The sequence below is a fragment of the Azolla caroliniana genome, unplaced genomic scaffold (genome assembly GCF_043228905.1).
Source record: "Azolla caroliniana isolate FFs.n. ecotype wild unplaced genomic scaffold, voAzoCaro1.0.p SCAF_3, whole genome shotgun sequence".
NCBI classification, from domain to species: Eukaryota; Viridiplantae; Streptophyta; class Polypodiopsida; order Salviniales; family Salviniaceae; genus Azolla; species Azolla caroliniana.
In genome coordinates this window covers 7,062,434-7,082,617 of record NW_028230438.1, presented here as the reverse complement: position 1 = coordinate 7,082,617, position 20,184 = coordinate 7,062,434, and the positions used below count along the sequence as shown (strand labels likewise).

The 20,184-nt window shown below is 36.0% G+C and overlaps 2 protein-coding genes across 3 annotated transcripts; both read right to left on the bottom strand.

The window, feature by feature from the left end:
- Nucleotides 1-776: 776 nt before the first annotated feature.
- LOC147866097 (uncharacterized) lies at nucleotides 777-3,650 on the bottom strand. The gene is made up of 7 exons (XM_087316469.1): nucleotides 3,335-3,650; nucleotides 2,464-2,570; nucleotides 2,132-2,348; nucleotides 1,951-2,043; nucleotides 1,721-1,858; nucleotides 1,519-1,636; nucleotides 777-1,114 (listed from the first exon to the last, which is right to left on the bottom strand). The coding sequence occupies exons 1-7, from the start codon at nucleotides 3,638-3,640 to the stop codon at nucleotides 1,008-1,010; spliced, it is 1,086 nt and encodes a 361-aa protein (XP_087172595.1). The 5' UTR covers nucleotides 3,641-3,650; the 3' UTR covers nucleotides 777-1,007.
- A 3,530-nt stretch (nucleotides 3,651-7,180) lies between these two features.
- Nucleotides 7,181-19,857, bottom strand: LOC147866096 (DUF3754 family protein, putative (DUF3754)). Of its 2 annotated transcripts, none has more exons than XM_087316466.1 (14): nucleotides 19,232-19,857; nucleotides 18,080-18,496; nucleotides 17,779-17,967; nucleotides 16,317-16,452; nucleotides 15,772-16,082; nucleotides 15,428-15,557; nucleotides 12,267-12,380; nucleotides 11,817-11,861; nucleotides 10,480-10,559; nucleotides 10,235-10,331; nucleotides 10,058-10,147; nucleotides 9,873-9,926; nucleotides 8,161-8,226; nucleotides 7,181-7,934 (listed from the first exon to the last, which is right to left on the bottom strand). In XM_087316466.1, exons 1-14 carry the CDS (start codon nucleotides 19,822-19,824, stop codon nucleotides 7,701-7,703), a joined length of 2,556 nt encoding a protein of 851 aa, XP_087172592.1. In that variant the 5' UTR covers nucleotides 19,825-19,857; the 3' UTR covers nucleotides 7,181-7,700. The 2 variants fall into 2 exon arrangements, with proteins under 2 accessions (XP_087172592.1, XP_087172593.1); XM_087316467.1 differs by having other exon boundaries at nucleotides 19,219-19,359.
- Between the last annotated feature and the right edge of the window lie 327 nt (nucleotides 19,858-20,184).

Here is a 20,184-nt window from a genome sequence, read left to right as displayed (position 1 = left end):
TGTGCAACTCCATCTTAAGGATAGAAGGAAAGATATCGAATCATGATTTCTAAATGTCTAAAGTAGAATCCAAACTCAAATTTAAGGTTTACAAATAAGGTGGTATATGCTTGCTTACTAGGCCAATCTTTCTTATGAGTTAGCTAGTCGATGAACTTTTAAAAAGATGTCATCTACATGCAAAAATCTAAAAGTCCTATTGCATCCAAGTGTATACCCATAGTGAAGGTACTATCAAACAAAAGACCTATTGCATCCAATTGTATACCCATGGGCCATAAAGTGAAAGTATTATCAAACAAAAGACCTATTGTATCCATTTGTAGACCCAAAAACAGAGAATTATTGAGCTCATCAATGGAAGACCAAATGATTACCACAAAGTTTGACTCAAGGTTGTACGCTAGCAATGCCAAAGATGATCGGCAATTCCACCATCGCAGCTAGTTTTGGTCTGATCGTAAGACGAAGGCAACTTCACAGACTAGCACCTCCTTAGACTTGGATTATATTCATGTTCTATCAGATGCCATACAAGATCTTAGTCATTGAAATTATCCATGGCATGCTTGTAAAACCATCTCAAGAAATCGTTATCAATTGTATAGCCAACTCATGCATTAAGATCACTATCAAGGATCTTTATGAAATCGAGAGCTTTTATTTTTATTCAAATACAGATAACTTGACTTCACCCATATTTATAATAATGATTTGTCACATGAACTGATTTCAGCCTTTTTGTTAGACGCAAGTATATCTTCTTTCTTTCCCTCTTTTCTAATTGATGTTATATTGATAAATAAAATATAATGGAGGAATATACAAGGTCAAATGAACACTAAGTGAAATGGCTCAGCATCCAATAATTACTAATAACATCAATCTGGAAGCGGAATATGCTTCGATATGACGAATCTCTCAATCTTCCTCTCCCTCTCCAATCTACAAGATGCAAAAATTTAATTCCAGGTTTACAGCATGATCTAGATAGAATTTTTTCCTGTCTATTGTGAAGATGATTTTAGCAACAAAGGAAGCCATTTGTCAACAATCTCTGGTGATCCATACCATCTCCTCTCTTGTCCTGGAACAGCTGGAAAATGTTCAACTCCTGCTTCCAACAATACAAATGCAGTTATAAAAGCATCAAAATGGTAATACTGACTTTCCACAAACTTCTAATGGGGAAGAACTCCAAAGTACCCTTGACTTTTTCTTTGTTTTCCCAGATGCCCCTGATTTTTCGTTATTTCCCAAACACCCATAACCCTTTGACCATATGATTGCTCAAACAGCACATCTTATTGAGAAAAAGAGAAGAAATTGACTAGATGATTTGCTCAAATAGCAAATATATTTCCTCTTTCAGATGTTCAATTGGAGAAATAACGAACACTAAAGGGAATTTGAGGAAAAAAAGATCGAGCTGGGGGTATTTCTGAGTTTTTCCTTTATTACCTCATCATGTCTAAATAAAATAATAAACATGGGGAATGTTAAGAACTATATAAAAACCTTCTAGAATTGTGGAGTGAGCACCCTCCAAAGCAATCGCACAGTCTATAGGAATGACTCCATCTCCCCAAACATCTCCTCTTCCACAACATAGTTCATAGCTTTGCCACACAAAATCCTGTGGGTTTGAAAATGGGCAAACTGTAAGTTTCAGCAATGATAAAAATAATATAAATCCTATGAAAGTTTTTAAAATTTTTACCTTTAACAGACCCCCTAGTCGGGATTCTCCTCGAGAGGACTTCCCAGAAATACAGACATAATCCACTCCTTGGTCTCCCTCAGCAGTCCCTGGATAATTCTCATTTACAAAGTCCATATTCCTTTTCGTAAGCTTGTCCTGCCAATCTTACCGATTTTCAATTCTTATAATGTATATTAACCATGGATACAGTAGAGAAATTTATTTAATAATCAATGTTCAAAACACACCGTGCACACATGAGGTGTTCCCAGTGTAATCAATGCTCTAACATTTTCTGAAGCTCCATATATCTTCCCATCATAAGGAACTTTCCGCCCGAGCTAATAAATTATTTTAAGAATGGAATTCAGTAAATAAATTTTTTAGGGCGAATACTGAACAAAGAAGTAAAATTAAAAAATAGCATACCAGAATACGACAAATCCATCCACCTGCCGAATGTGCCACCAAAGTGACTTTATTTAGAGATTTTTCTGGAGGAATTATTTCTTCCCTGATCTGTAATGGAGGTTGTGCTCCATTTCTAGGATTCAGGAATTCCTTTACAAAGTCCCAAACTGTGTACTGATATGTTTTTTCTCCAAATTGATAGGATACATCCTTATCCAAGCTTTCAATCTCCTCCCTTCAGGAACAGTTTCACTCAAATCAAACCTTTTCATGGTAGGAAATTTCTGCTTTATTTATCTATGATTTCACAGCCAAGACATGAAGAAATAAAACATACTGTAAACGCTTACTCTATCTTAAGAGCAAGACCAATAGTTGCATCTATTCTGTCTAAAATAGGCCGTACAGAACGACCTCCAAGAGATGGAATCCAGTTGTACCACTTTAATGGTACAATCTGTCTGCAAAAGAGTATAAAATCAAACACAGAGGCAATATACAGAAGTTATCAGATGATATTTTGTCAAATATCAATATGTCTGTCTACACAACACAATATCAGTTTTATGTTTTCCACATACTTTACGTTGAATTTATGTTTGCTTTCTTTTACTATACTTCTATACGATTCACATGCCTGTAACTTGGCTTTCACATATCAGTTTAGACTTCTGAAGACGTTAATATGACATTTTATTTTATTTCCCCAAGTTACGGAGTCACTTTCCATTGAATGAATGTTGTTGGTTATCTCCAATGTTAAGAGGAACTCAAAAGATTGGTTCTTTGCATACTGGAAGTGGCACACAAACTCCATTGCTATTTTTTCGTTCTTGCTATTCTCATCTAAATACCGTGTTCTCTCATATCAAGGAAGGAAACAACTCTCTACATGAAGGTGCAGTAAGACTTCCCAAGGTATAAATGTGTTTGCTTCCCTCCCATTGTATGATACATAAGAGGTTCAACATATGATGTTTTCCGATCGTATGGGACATGAGAGGGCTTCAATGCAGGATGCTTTCCTATGGTATACAAGAGAGAACCTTTATGATTTTCAAATGGCAGGGTCCATGAGATGGCCTCAACGTATGATTTACATGTATGATCATACGACCAGAAACAATTGCATATTTCGAATGACTAAAGCAACTGCAAGCATTATAATAAGATCATAAACGGGAAAACACGAAGTAATAAACTAGAAGACAGAGAACATACCAGTGTTTGAAGGCCCTTGGAACGGAGGTAGGAAGACATAGCTTCGTACTGAGAGCTATCGGAAAACCATCCCGGAACTATGACCACAGGACCAGCATCGGTAGGTCGTTGTTGCAACTGCCGGCTCGTGCAACAAACCCTGCGCCTTCTCCTCGATGAAGGAGAAGAGACCGAATTAGATCCTCCGTAGGAATGTAGAGAAGCTGAGATTATGGAGCGATCTCCTGTAGATGGCGATGAAGACAGTGGGAGCCCTAAGTTCAGGCAGCAGGAGGAAGAGGAGGACATAGCCATAGCAATGGCCATAGAAAGAATGGAGAAAGCTTCAACAAGAAGCCATGGACAGAGCATATGTGTATGTGTGTGGTGGTTATGAGACTTATGATGATAATTAGCAATGGGCACGGTTCGGTTCGGTTTCTTTGCCTTGAAACCGAACCGAACCGTTTATTTAAACCGAAAACCGAAAACCGAACCGTTTATGAACTCTCAGACTTCATAGTACGTAAAACTGGTGTTCGTCTGTCTGCCATATCATTCGTTTGTATACGTTGGAAAACGAACACGAATATTATTCAAGCATTCGTGTGTGTGTTTTTCCCCTCTTTTTTCCCTTTTTCCCTCTACACTTCAACGCTACGCTCTCCTCTCCTCGATCTGTTGCTTGAGCCCTTGAGCCTGCATAGTGCTGCCACACTAGTGAGTCACTGACTATACATCTTCTCCCGGCCATTAATTTCTTTGCATAGCAAGTTTCCTTCCTCTTGCATTCAAGTATGTTTAAGGTTAGTAATAAAGTTTAAAGTTCTTTAAACTTTAGGTCATAGTATGTAGTATGTGCTATGTAATACATAAATTTCAGTAATTTTGCAAGTTTTTTTGTACTTTCTGTAATTATTTTGTAATTATAATTTCTTTCTTATTAAGAAGGTAATCTGTTTTTTGTAATTTTCTTAATTTTTTTACCTTGAAAAAAGATTTATCTTATAATAAATAATTTATCCAAAAGTACGGTGTTTACCATTCTTCGAGGGTGTTTACCATTTTGGAATGATTGAAACATTCTCAGTATTTAAACCAAACCATTTCAAAAAAAGATGAAACCAAACCATTTAGGGAAAAGTTAAAACCAAACCGAACCATTTAATAAAAAAATTTAACCAACCACTTACGTCAAACTAATTAAACATCTAAATAAATAAAAATACATTAAATTAAATAAGCATTTAAGTTAAATTTATTAAATCAATAAAATAAACTTTAATTGAACCATTAAATTAAATAAACAATTAAGGTTTAAAAAAAGTTAACCAAAAACCTATAAACCCGAGTTTTAGAATTGAACCTAACCGTTTATCGAAAATCCAAACTAAACCAAACCATTAAAATCTTCTGGAACCAATAAACTGTTAAACCATGGCTTAACGGTCCAAATCGGATTGAGCCGAAACCGTGCCCATTGCTAATGATAATGATGATGTCCTCTCAAAGCTAAACATTAATAGCCTTAATTATATCTTGCTTAATGTCTTTATCTATAGGAGATTAGTGGACCCTTTCTGCTAATCAAGGTGCTTTAAGTGTTGATTTAGCACCATCTTTGTAAGGCTCTTAAATCATTGTAAAAGAGCGGGATTTCTTTCCTGAAAATCACTTTGGATTTCTAAGGGGAAAACGGTAAGTAACTTATTGTTGTTTTATTAACCTTTGTGATAATGAAGTATCCGGTTGCAAGTATTTATTCAGGCATGATTTTATTAATTGTGGCTGTGTTTATCCAAGTCATTGTTATGATACATGATCTTGGTTTTTAAGGGAGACCTCATTATTTGCGTTCTAGATCATCTCGAACTCTCTTATACTAATATGAAGTTCAAGTTGTGTTTTGCAAACTATGCTATGATAGAGGCAAATCATTACTCATGGTAGCAAATAATCTATAACACCTTAGTATAGATAGATGATGGTAATAATTTTACTTCACCAATTTGCAAGAAACATGACCAATGAGACAAAAAATGTGTGTTGTAGACAATCTCTTTGTTGGTATAGACATATGGGGCTCATGAATGTTCTTAAGATTAATCTTATGTTTTAGCGAGCTCATATATGTGTCCATGAGGTGAGCTTCTCACCCTTGATCCCATGATTATTATAGATTATGAAAAAACAATTTGATCTAGCTAGCCATCTCCAAGCGTTGTTTTCAACTCAAGACTATGATGGTGAGTATGGAGCAGCATGATTGCTCATGTGAACTATGCTTGAAGGTCTTAACTAAGATTAGATATTTTTTAGTGTCTGTAGAGAGGCCAATAGTGGACAACATTTATTAGCATTCATAGAGAAAGAGTAAGAGACAAAATTTTGAGTGATCACAAGAAAGAAAAATAAGTTCTCGTGGTCCTAGTAGGTTTGATAATGTGCCTAGCTAAGAGACAACAAAATAAAAAAGGAATGAAAAAAAGGCAAATGAAGCATGGAAGTATATATGACTAACCTACATGTCAAGGAGCATAGGACAAGAAACAGTCTAGTGGGTATAGGTGGGAAAGGAGGTACTTATGGGTGTTCTAGGATTGTTTGAAGCAAGGGCAAGGGGAGAGGGGTGGGTAGGTGTGTGGTGGTAGCATTAGAGGCACAACATAGGGGGCAATATTGAGGGTTGTGGTGGTGTGGTCACTACTCACAACTTAGGCAATTGCATGCTTGCATTTGAAATGTTCAAGTAGGGCCACCTCGTCTGCTAGCATAGCATTTAGTTCAGGGAGAAGGGATTTAGAACCATAAGGGAGATGATGGGCATGTCAAAGGTTGTAGAACCCATTGGTGGAACAATAGAGGCAACTTAAGTGTTCATTTGTACTAGTACATTTTGAAGTCAAATTTATTAGTGTGTAACAATATTTGCATAAGAATAAAAACACAAAATTAATCTTGAGGGGTTAATTTAGAGAGAGAGAGAGAGACTTGCACAAGATGGCTAAACAAAAACAAGCTTCACTCCAAGTACCGGGGAGCTTCAATACCACCTTAACATCTTTATTCCATTATGTCGTGACTACATAAATAAGGTACAATTTAATGTGTCGTGATCTTTGCATCTATGTGCAGCTTGTATAGTACTATCATATTCCACCATTTGCATGTTGTGGGTATCCATGCTCATCACCAGTAGCATTATAGAACAAAATTTAAAATTCCATCTCTCATACACACATTGCATATTACTTTCTCATAAATTTCATAAATTGTAAGCATATATATTGGCTTGGTACCTCAAGTTCTTTTATGCTTTTCCAAATATGTTCACGGGGCACCATATTAAAAGCTTTCGTAAAACCTACAAAGCAACAATCCAATCCTTTACATTTCAAATAATTTTCCTCTATAGTACTCAAAGAGTGACAACATAATGTATAGATAGTATTGTGTTTTCAAAAAACCAATTTATCCATGAGCCATCTTTCACCATTCTTTCCAACCCATGCACTAACAAGAAAAATATAAAGAAAACAGAATGCTCACAATATACAATAAACAATATACAAGATATACATGAGCTAGGTACTGAGATGTAGAACATAAAGGACAATAAGACAAGGTACATAAATTCAAGAAGCCATGTGTGCATGCTCTTTAAAATGATATCAATATCTTCCTAAGCAATGTCAATTATCAAGTATGCTTGAGGGCACACAATAATACTTCATATGTTACTGTGCATCACAAGTACAGGATATGATATGAAGCTTTGATATTAACGACCCCAAACAACCTCAGAGTCCAAGCTATGATAAAATGCTTGATACCAAGCAAAATAAAGAATATACATCTTGCCGGCAATAAAGCAAATAAAGAATTGGTTGATACCATGTTATCTTATCATGATTACAAAGATCAATGTTAATGATCTTAATTCACAATCAGTAAAGATTTTTGAGATAATTTTAAAAGCATGGAGTAACTAGTATGAAGGTGTATGAAGGCAAAGACCTGTGATTTTTTGTTGGTGTGGTACAAGGGAACGATTTACGATGACTGCATCTGGGTAGCCCAGACATGGGGAGCGATTATCTCCTTGTGTTATGGCCCATATGCCTTTTAAATTGCAGAACTCATTGCCTCCGTTCTTCACATTCTTTGCTCAATGGAGTGTAGATTGATAATGGTTCTCCATTGTGCCCGTCTTAATGCACTATTTAGGCCTTTAATAATGAAGTGGTTGGTGTTCAAATTACAATTGATGCTTCAAGTCTCCAACCAATTACATACCAAATACAGAATCCCCATTTTTGTAATTGATCATCTTCAATGGGTCTGTGCATCATCAAATGCACAACAAATATTCACAAAATAAAGATAATCAATATTGTTTTGTTCGGTAGTTGTGATACAAGGAACTCAAAAACGTCGTTGACATTGATCCATCCTCAAGAAGTTCATTCCACCTATTTTGCAAAACTTCTACAGGTTTCCTATTAGGAAGAATGTGGGGAGATTCCACGAGACCTGCACCGTTACTGGAAGCAGTTTTCTTTTCCATAACAAGTCCTAACCTTGACAGAGTTTTGAGAGCCTCATCAATTGGCATTTCAACCTGCAACATAAATAGTTCTCAATCATGTTTCTGATTTACTTGAAACGTAATGCTTACACTAGACCTATTTCTTCAACAGTTCTCCATCATTAGATTCTACTTCACATCAAATTTATCCTTCTACATTGTTTGATTTCTACTTTACATGAAAACTAAAACACACAATACACTTATTTCATTTATTTAAACTTCCAAAGGGATCCCTGAATGCTTCAAATGTATAAACCTGCTCTTTGAAGTGGCTTAACAGGAATTGTTCACACTCCACACAAAGACTTTCCCGAGTTTCCACCTGGGAAACAGAAATCTTCATTAGATTCAGTTCTTTACCTTCATCTTAACATGATGAATATTAGAATTTCCTTCTGAGCCCTGTTTAATGATTTATTTACTTATTAAGCAATCAATTTATTGTTTTAATGGATAATGGCCATGTTTGAAAAGGTCACAAAAAGCAGAAATCAAGAGATGATCCTAATCAAGAGTAGAGGAAGCAATGCTTGGCCAAATCTGTATAATTCCTACAATTTTATCCTCAGGATCTTATCATTTTATCCTTAGTTCTCAACATACATTCAATATTCCTTACAAATAATGACAAGCAAAGAAATGATAGAACAATGGATAGAAAGATATATTAACGTCCTTTTAAGAGGCCAACGAAGAGATTGCATCATAAAATGTTGTCTCGTCTTTGAGAACAGTAGACCAAAATAAATGTAATTACATAACAATTAAACCAAAAACTGACTAAAGGATCCCATTATCTATACATGTAAGATGATCAAGTCAGATTATTGATACAATACATCGATACAAGACATATAGAATATAAGGAATAACTGAAGATTATTGGCAATACAAATTAAGTTTTGAATACAAGACAAAAATAAGTAACATGACAAGAATGTAACCATGAAAGACATACCTAGCATGACCTGCATAACAGGTATTGTCAATACTAGGTGTGAAAGTTGAATATTGATCATTGTAGAAAGTCAACTATCAATAAAGCTAAGAATCTTCTAGTTCATGGTCAACAATAAACAGCATAACCAATGACACATGCAACTATGACATCCTTCGGGTAGCAGTTTCAAGAAATGTAAAGAGCTTCATGAAACTTCTAGAATTTTTGCGAAATTTCTACATAATTCATATCCTAGGAAATTTGTACATCTTCATTATTTTTTCCAGAATCTCTAGAGAACTTCATAATATACCAAGATCATCATAATGTCTATGATATTATGCTCCTCCTAAAATCCCCCTCTAGAGGTTGGCAACTGTCAGCATGAATTCTTGTCAACATCTCTACACTATGATTTATATCTATCAATGCAATATTGATGATTCAGCCAAAAGACCACCTTCCTATTTCAGCTAGTATCTTATAAATATCTAAGTAATCCACTCTTGGCTTACAAGGGCTTGTCTATTTTTCAAGCTTCCATGCTATATACCCCTGAATGATGCTCAGAGACACTGTGTTTAAGTTTATCTCATTGAGTTTCAATAAAAACCCAATTGATGTCCTATGTTGTTCCTTGGGAAGGTTACTGTTGTAATGATGGAAAAAGGGAAATTGTGGTACCTGCAGGTATATGACACTTCTCTAATAGAATGTGGCAATATAGGGAGGCCCTCATAGATGTGCTTGGAGTCAACATGGTACAATATCCTCATTACATGCTATTTATTGAGCCCCTTCTATGAGATACTCTCCGAACTTCCAGCCACTTCTGGGGTCTCTCACATGTCCTTTCACAAATTTATCATGGCACATGTTGAAATTGTTCACTTGTTACATACAGTGGGAAAATAATGTGGTAAAATAAACCATTCTCATAAGGAATCCCAGATTAATGCAATTATTCTAATTTGACTTCATTAAAGATTTAAAGCTCTGAAATATACATGGAACAATAAAAAACATACCTCGTTGATCTTTGCTTGCATCAGCATGGCAAAAGCCAAAATGGATTCTTTGAACTGGTAGCATAAATAAGAAAAACTAACATGAGAAATTTTCAAAAGACTACAGCAGCTTCATTTTCATCTCTATTTGATGATTGAAATAAAAGAAACAAGCAAAAGGAAAATGTACTTGAAAGATCTCTTACTTCTTGTTGTTCAGAGGCATCAACAAGAAAATGAACTGCTCCAAAGCCACTAGCAAGTGTTTTCTCATATAGGGTCTTATTTACAAGAAGCTGTCATATAAGAAACTTTTAAAATAATGCTGAATCCTTCCAAAATAAAAATGTATGGCAATGTAGTGATTGAGATATATGCTAAACCTGATATCGATCAAATGTTTGCTTGTATCCTAGAACCACACGTGACAGGTACACAATCAGAGCAGAAGATGCAATAATATCAAGCAAAAATGCAGACCTGTTACAAATAAAAGATCCAGACTTTTAGAACCATGTTACGAATTTCAAACATGTCATGTAATAGTTATGAATATAAGAGTGCATTTAAAGATTCTATGGTTTGATTCTAAATGTAATCAAATAAAAGCATGAGACAAATAACTCACGGAGAACTTAGAAAGTCATCAAACCGATAATTGATTAGGAAAGCAAGAAGCCCTATGATAGTTGCAATATCTAAACGAACCTGCAAAACATAGATCAGATTAAGCTGTGTTATAAATTGTGAAATAATCATATATTGCAATATCAAACCAAAAAAATTACGTACTCCAGCGTCCAAGCTATATTTTCTCAGAGAAATGGGCCAATATATTAGAAGTCGTGGAATATAGAGTTGCTATCACTCTTATGAAAATAAGAGAGTTGTATGCACAAAATTCAATCAGGCAGATGTACATGAGACAAGGTTTTCTAGCTCACTAATGTTCTTGGGCATAGACAATGTGAACCCAAATATCTGCAAGAGACCAAATCGGTGAGAAATAAAGTTCTCTATTATTGCAATCCTTCTAATTGTGTTCACTCACATGCTAGCATTGCCCATGAGTGCAATACAAAAACGGCATTTTGTCTTATCTTATGCATCAGACATGAATGAAATAATGCAACTGCAATCCCACACTTTTAGGATTTTGCAAATGAAGTTGTATATACATCTATCTATACACGTTCTAACATTGAATGAACAAGGCTTTTATTAGGTGCATCTGTGTATCTGCATGCAAATCCCCATACTTACATCTCCATCAGCCATCCAAAGTGAGTATCACATACTCAGTGGCTACAGAAATTCCTCCCAGAAACAGTGGCGATGTTAACATCTACTTCTAATATCATGGTAATATAATCCTTTGTCAATACACACAGAGCCACCATATTGACCTTCCTCGGTGTCATCATCAATGTGGATATGTTTATAAGACTCTTCTTCACATAAATGGTTGCCAATTGCTTGTGAAGCATGTGACATAATAATCTGAAGATATTTGATTCTTGGAATGAAATGAATTGGCACTTTCAAAAACAACAAGTGAACATGATGACAAAAATAAATATGATACCGCGGATATAGGTGGCCTCAATCAGTTTATTATCCAGAATTTAAAACTTAATGATCCTCGTGTTATTATCCCTTCAGATTTGTAGACAACCAAGAAATGAGGAGTAGTAAATGTCACAAAGAGAAAGCAATGCATTGCCATATTTAAATTTCATTAAGGTTAAACACCTAATTCTTAGATAATATTATCCATTTATTCTTATAAAATATAGTGAGGCTCAATTTTGGTCCCATTTGCCCCAGATAGGTATAACTCACTGAGGGGAGCAAATTTGAGTCTAAATCATCATCTAACTTTCAAGTAAAGATATATACAAGCATAAATATTTGTAAAGTGGAAATAGATCACATATAATCAAGAAAATGGTAGAACTAACATACTGTATCTAGAATGCGATACGAGAGCTTCTTATTTGGGAAGATAACCTGCACATAAATCCATGAATATAAGTCATTATATCTTCATGCTCCAAAGTGTAATTAGAGTACCTGGCAAACATACATACAACCATCACTGAAATAGAACAAAAGAAAAACATACAAGATGGCATTCAAAGCAAAACTTGTCACATTAGTGAAATGGAGAAGGTGTGAACCTAATACTGTTTCTAGTAAATCCAACAATAAATTTCTAGTAAGTCAGCAAGATATAAATGGACTCCAGAATATCTGATATCATTGGAGTACATGAAGCACCAAAGTTATCAACATCATTGATCCTTCTTAAAAAGCCCAATGAGATTAGATAAAAGCTTTGGGACACCCAATGTTCATGGCTATCAACATTTAAACTATCCAAAGAATTAACCTTGTTAGTATGATCTAACAAACCTTGAGATCTGGAATCGGGATCTTCCCATATATTTTCAACTGCAAATTGGGAATGTCATCTGCATCATCATTTGGTACGTTGTAAAGTAGCACTAGTTCCTTGTATGCAGGTTCCTGCATGTAAGCGTAATTATAAGATATTTTAGATGGATGGATTTAAGGCAGAGAATGCTCATGCATGATTGTTTCCAGAAACAAGAACCTTATAATAACCACAAATTTCATATCTCCATCTCCATCTAAACATTCTGTGGATCTCTCTCTCTCTCTCTCTCTCTCTCTCTCCTACACATACCTAGGAATAACATTTACAGGACCTAGGTTCTCCTTACAGGAGGCTGCTTGTGCCCGACTTTCTTGTGGATATGCAGCCCTTGGAGCTCTCAAGAGACAATGTGCACATTTGCAGTTCCAAGAGCCACAGATTAAGCTATGGTTATTTGATACACTTGTCACTCCAACTCTTCTCTATGGAGTAAAAACATGGGGACAGAGTCTTGACAAGGAAAATCATTGGAAAGATTTAGAGAGACCTTTAGTGTCAATGATTGCTCACAAGCAAAGCATCGGTGCCCCACGATATATAATCCAGGCAGAGATGGGAGCAGCGCCTATAATAACCGAGGCATTGTTCCGATCAGTGACATTTATCCAACGTCTTTGGGAGCTCCCTAAATGAAGGTACCCAAGGTTGGCACTTATGTCATCAAGACAACTGGCTGAAAATGGAGACACTCATTGTTGGTATGCTGAAATACAGCAATGGTTCGAGTCACATGGCATGAGTATAAATGCACTACCCCCGTTCCAACATAGCCTGGACAGTCCCCACCTAAAAATGACCAAAGTGGAAAAGAATAGAGTGATCCGAACTGATATTATTAACTTGGAAAATAAGATAACATGGACCACCCACAAAATACCACTTGGTACAAAGATGGTCCACTATAAGACGCACTTCTAACATGCATCGGAGGATGGATTCGTCATCAGGCCACCTTATATGGACATACATCTATCCTATGTGTTGCGTAGTGTGATAGGGCAGCTGCGAACTTCATCACATCAGCTACAGATTGAGGTAGGCAGATATACACAACTACCTCTAGAAGAGAGAATTTGCCAATTGTGTCATCAAGGAGTGAAATCTAAGGAACACTATGTTTGTCATTGTCGTGTCTTTTATGAAATCAGAGGGAGATACCATTGCCTCTTTAAACAAGGCTTTGGCCCACTACGCAAGGTAATGGAATATGAGGACCAACGATGCCTAGGACTTTTCTTGCTAGAGCTCAAGAGACATCGGGAAAAGTTGTTGAAGAACACTGCCACACAAGCTCATCCACAAAGAACAATCCAACTTTCTTTAGCCCCATCACTCCTACTAATGCTACAAGTCCATCATGGGATACACAAATGGGCTCCAGACCAAGACATAACAAAGGGGTTACAATTGATCAGGCAATAGCAATTTGTCGTGCACGTAGGCCCCAGCCCCATGGACCACGACCTCGACACCCTTGTCATCGACAAATAAAAGCCATTATCTCCCGCCATCATAGGTGCTTCCCTCGATTCGGAGACATTTCCATTTTGGATTGACCTATGCTAGAGATATTTCGAAGACAAAAGCTACAATATACCTAACTTGAGAATCTCACATGTGCCAAAAACCAAATTCCCTCGTTTCTTCTCTTTTCATCTTATTTACTTTTATATTTACTATGTAATATTTATTTTATTTTGATTTGTTCTCAAAGACAAGACAACATTCAAGATGTAATATCTTATTTGGTCTTAAAGGCCATTTTGGCCCCTCCCTCCCTCCCTCCCTCTCTCTCTCTCTCTCTCTCTCTCTCTCTCTCTCTATGTATCCTTGAAGATAGATAAGCTGCTCTCAATTGATATAGTATGCTAACAGATCATATGTAATGAGGCCCTCTACATTTGTGTCGATTGATATTGTTCCACAACACTATAAATGTTACGGGCATGACCATATTCCGTTGTAAGTTTTACCGTAGTATTCTTTACACTCTCATTTAACCCTCATACTTTATCCATGTGTATAGAATACTACAGTATAGAATACACTCACACTTTATTCACGTGTATAGAATACTACGGTAAAACTTACCACGGGATATGGTCATGCCCGTAACAATAAATTATCAAACCTAACTCTAATTGGAGTTTAATCCTCAACCTTCATGCTCTGGTACTATTTGAGTCTATATTTTCTGATATTCAAATCTCTATCCTAAGTAAAAAAAATACAAATGATTAATGCAACCTAGGTTCAGTTTAGTGCCTAAATAACTATCATTCAGTTTGTTACTTCATTGAAATCGCTCAAAAACACCTTTGTGAGCATGCAGCTCAAAGGCATTTCCAAAATATTTTGCTTGATATCAAACACCCTAGCTCTTGGTAAACTAGATCTGTATGATCTCCAAGACCTATCAAGGATACAGTTGTTAGGCAGTGATGAAAACTTCAACTCCATTGCTGTACTATAGGGGTCATTCCATGAAAGTGGCTCTCCACTAGACACCATCACATTTACTATTGCCAATATGTTTCCACCTCAAACCATAGAATGGGATTAGCTTCCCCACTAGATAGAATAACCAATGCTCTAGAGGTGGATATTGTCAAAGACAATGGATATCAAGTGTATACTTATAAGATTTGAGTGCCCTACCAGAACGGTAATAAAGATATGAGTACCATGATTCCGCTGCTAGTTAGAAGCATCCTTCATAGACTCTATAGATTCACATCAATGTCCTCACTTTTGAAGCATCCACACTCTAGGTTCAGGATGCTTCAGTCTATGCACTACTTAGTTTCAGCTCTTCACCTTTTTTAATCTAGAATTTGTTATGGCTAGAATCATAACACTCTGGCCATTTGAGGTTTATGCAGAAGAAATTAAAATCTCTGTTGTGTTTACAGTCCTTGTACTTCTGTCTGTGATCAAACTGATTTATACTGCGAATAATAAATACAATGGTGTATAGCTAGCGGTTATAAATTTCAAAATATAACATTCATGTGTCTGCCTTGTGAGAGAGAATTATAATGAAAAATATCAGGTTGATGATGAGGATCAACTAGTAAAACATGGTGTTTATATCACAACTAGGGATTCAACCGACCTGTAGTGTGGAACGTGAGAAAAACACTGAGAATGCAGCTTTTAATCGATGCCATAAGTTTGTCCCACAAACCATCTTAGACGCTGGAAGCCAAATATCTCTCATGGAGATGCGAGCCAAGCTACTACCACTACAAGAAACATTAGAAGTTTGTAAGTTCTACATGGATAACCCCACCTTTGGATTTTGGTGTCAAGATTTTATGGAAAGTATGGAAACAAAGACATCTTGCTACTTCAACTTTCAAATTTAAACGTGCGAAATTTCTAAAAATGATAAGATTTGCAAATAATATGTTTTAGCATCCAAAAAAACAGTATATGTTAGGAGAATCAATTAATAACCTGGAATCATCTTCAACATTCAATATGCCTTCTAAATCAAGTGGTGGCAGAATGCGCATCCATACAAGCAATCTTCGCAGTAAGACTCCTCGGGATCCAACAGAAGAAAGAAAAGCCTCATAACGAGGGACAGCTTGTTGTGCCGCAATCCAAACGGGTAGGTAGTCTTCTTTCTCTTCCTCTGTAAGAGAATCTGCTATGATGCTTGATATGTCATCATCCATATCTGGTTTAAGTGGCTCTTTTAACCACTCTGTAATTTCCTCCGCCCAGTTCCTTGACCCGTCCTCTTCTCTAGATTGCTTCAATTGCTGCACAATGAACAGAAAATCAAGTCTACTTCACTCAAACACATTTAAATAATTCATACACTCCAAACATTATATGGTTATAAAGGATCTTCTCAGCATCAAGCTTCAGGTCCTTATAAAGTCTAGTTTGAACCATTGCTTTTTGCCAATGTCAAAAGCTAGAAGTTCCATGATTTAAAAAGATGATTCTCAGAAACTTCACCCCGATAAAAGCCAATATATTCAGAAAAATACCTTATTAATCCAAGTGCCACCATTTAAGAGAGGTCTTGATAGCCAATTCAAGCTTTTGCGCAGTAGAAGGGACTGTAAATAATCTAATTTTGCTCCAAATAAAAGCCCCTCTTGACGTTCTGCTGCATAACCTCTCCTAAAACATAGAAGAAAACATTTCACTATACATCCATTTCATGATTCAAAAAGTAAACACAATAGATCCACAAGCTGCCAAGGGTATCTTGATTTGTCACAATTAATCATTTACCTTCATAGAGTCTCTGAAACCAAAAAATTCTAGGTTAGAATGGGAACAGATCCCTAACGGCTTATTTTCCAACATTGTTGTTCATATTACAGTTTTGAACGTATGCAAAAGTAAGTCTTACATATTTGTTATTGCGCCTACTGACATTCAAAACAATATTGACACCAATGCACTATAAATCCATATACATGATGAAAACTGTAAATCTGGCACAGTAACCCATCCTTGTGTGATAATAATTTCAAATTGAAATTGCCAATGTAGAAGATGGTGTGGGCATTGTTTTGTGGTTCATGAGACAACACTACCCTTAAATTAAAGCTTAGTCTACCTTTACATTAAATATCAAACGTAATTATATTTTGTTGAAATCAAAGCTATGACCCCTTAGATATGATGAATAGCTATTATCATTAGCAGGTGCTTCCCTCACTTCAAAGACCTCTCCATTCTGGACTGGCCTATGCGAGAGATCTTTTGAAAACAAAAATTACAATATATCTCATTTGAGAATTGTACTTGTATAGATTACGAGCTTCTTTAGTCACGTCTTAGTCTATTTATATTTACTTTTTTGCTTGGTTACATTTATTTTGGTTTGTTCTTCTCAAAGACAAGACAACATTTTAAGATGTAATCTCTTGTTTGGTCTTTTGGGCCATTTTAGCCTCTTAAAAGCCATTAATATATCTTTCTGGCTGTCTGTCTCTCTATCGTTCTTTCATCTAGTAGGTGGACAGCTCCCTTCTTCCGCTTGCCCATAACAACTACAATCTATATCCTGACCTCTAACTGTACATTTCAATACTTAGCTATTAGCCATTAAGACACTCCTCTCTCCACCATAAATACAAACAAGATTTGCTTATCTTCCCATCAGCAAGATGCTTCAAGATATGCCTGTCTATGTAATCTACATTCACACATGCTCCATCAACCTCCAGCATCAAATGACGTTGCAAGAATCAAGTGGGCAATGGAGTGAAGAACAATGAAAGAGGTAGATTTTCACAATTATTTAGGAAAACGCCAACAATAGAGTTAGCAAATCCAAATTAGAGTGTGTAAACTCTAAAAAATATAGATCATGCCCTTTTTATAGAGACCCCATAAGTTGAAACTTCAAGAACCTTCTACGATAAGGTTGGCCTGGCCCATAAAGTCCTTGTATTGCTAGTAAAAATCATAAGCTCTTGCAAGAAAGGATTTTACCTGAAAATAATAGCAATTTCTGAGGATGAATTTTTCCAATCAACTTCAATTGGGAGTGTAAGCAAATAATCTGTGTTGAGTGCAGATGTCAACTGTAAGTCACGAGCAGAAAGGCCTTGGAAATGAGCATTCTTAAGAAGGTTAAGGAAGTTGCGTTGGAAACGAGCAGCAGCAGCAGCAATGCTTTTCCTGCAGATTTTTTCAGAGAAATCATGTGTTCAACTTTCTTTCAGTTGATATTTTTCAAATGAATGTTTGCTAGAGTTGCTCACAAGACTTATGGTCATATAGATTTTTGTACCTGATGGTCACATCAGGATTTGCATCCTCATTCACATTATTTTTAGTTGATATTGTCCCATCAGAACCATCAATTAGAGGCAAAGAAAATTCTTGTTCGTTTGGTGTAGGAGAAGAAATATGCGTAGCTGACCCATTCACTTCTGGCCGCTTATCCACTGAAGACATACTTCCATTTCCACCATCGATTTCATACAGAGATTTCTTCTGTGCTACCCTTTTTGTCTTTTTCTCTTTCCGATTCCAAATATTGTTTATCTTTTCCCACCATCCCTTTTTCTTACTCCGTTTAGGTTTTTGTGAATGAGTGCTTTTTTCATGTTCCTCTTTCTTCAGAATGGAACGTGTTATCTTATAATCCAGTCTCATTTGCTCCAGGGTTGTCTTGTGTTCCGCATGAAGAATGAAATCAAGAAGTCTGCAAAAATTTTATAAATTTTAACATATAGAACACTATGATGATAGTTTAAATGCCAGCCAAATTTTGCGCTTTCTAATTGGAAATGTTCATAAAGCAAATAAAATTGACACAAATATGGTAATCTTCAACTGAATCCCTATAGATTGTTTGTGTTTTCGCATAGTTTACCACATGTTCATGCTTCCGGAAAATTTAAATTTTCTACTAAATTCCTATATATTTGTTTTATTTACTGATTCCTATAATTTTGTTGTATTTTCTCAAAACTTCCTCTGAATTCAAACACAAAAAGAAATACTCTTATGCCAGATAAGATATGAACCCTCGTTCACTAAAACACCCATCACATTTTTGAAACTTTCTTGTTTGGGAATATTTAGAAAGGAAACAATGTTTGACAGAAATGTATAAGACTTTTACTAGATTTCTATAACTTTGTTGATATTTTTTCATAATTTCTTATTCGATGATGCGAGAAAAGAACTCTCAGCTAATCTTCTACTAAATTTCTATGTCGTTATCGTATTTTTTCATTATTTCCTCAGTTAAGTTTACTTCAAAATTTCTATAAATGTGCTCCATCTTCTAGCAAATCCAATGAATTTATGAAGCGAGTTTTCCATTGTATTAGATGAGATTTTAGCAATAAATACATTAAATAAACCAGAACTTCTTCAAGAAACAATTGAGATACAATCAAAGGAATTTAAAAGACTCACAAAGAATTCTTACGAGCAAATCACAAGGAATTCTGAAGCTTTCTCCTCATCATTGAAACTGTCGCAAAGAGATTTAACAAGCGAAACTTTTGAGACAGGAATATACTTCTCTTTCAGAACGGATATCCTTGTTATTTGATCAAATGACTCATCCTCATCTGACTCTTCTTCGGACGACTCAGAAGAATTAGAGCCCGTCTGATCTCCCGGATCAGGAATCAGAACTTCTTCTTCTTCTTCGTGGACCTGGTCTTTAAGGATGCCTTGACCTAAATCAATCCTTTCAAGTTTTTGTGAAAAAACACGGTTTTCTTCTGCCTCTGCTTCTTCTACGAAATCTACAGTCAAACTGGAAGAAGAGGAAGAATAAGAGAGGATATCTATTTCCCCAAATCCTGCTTCGAAGGAAGAATGTCTGACCAGACTTCTATACCTATAAGAAAGAGCGGACATGAAGCAGAAGCTAGTCGTGAAGTGGGAATGGAAGACCTTGAAGGATCCATGGAAATGAAGAGAATTGAAAGGTAACAATGAAGAAGAAGAAGAAGAAGAAGAAGAAGAAGAAGGAACAGAAAGAGATGATGAGTGCAGATGGAGCGCTGCCATGGCCTCCAGCTTCTTTGGATAAAGAAGTCTCTAGTCGCGACATCTCCGAACTGTAGCTCCTGCGCCCGTTTCCACTTATTTCCCCAAATGCCCCTGTATTTTCCCTTATTTCCCCAAATGCCCCTGTATTTTCCATTATTTCCCCAAATGCCCCTGTATCTTCTATTAATTCCCCAAATGCCCCTGTATCTTCTATTATTTTCCATTATTTCCCCAAATGCCCCTATAGTTTCCCTTATTTCCCCAAATGCCCTTGTATTTTCCATTATTTCCCCAGATGCCCCTATATTTTCCACTATTTCCCCAAATGCCCCTGTATTTTCCACCATTTCCCCAAATGCCCCTATATTTTCCATTATT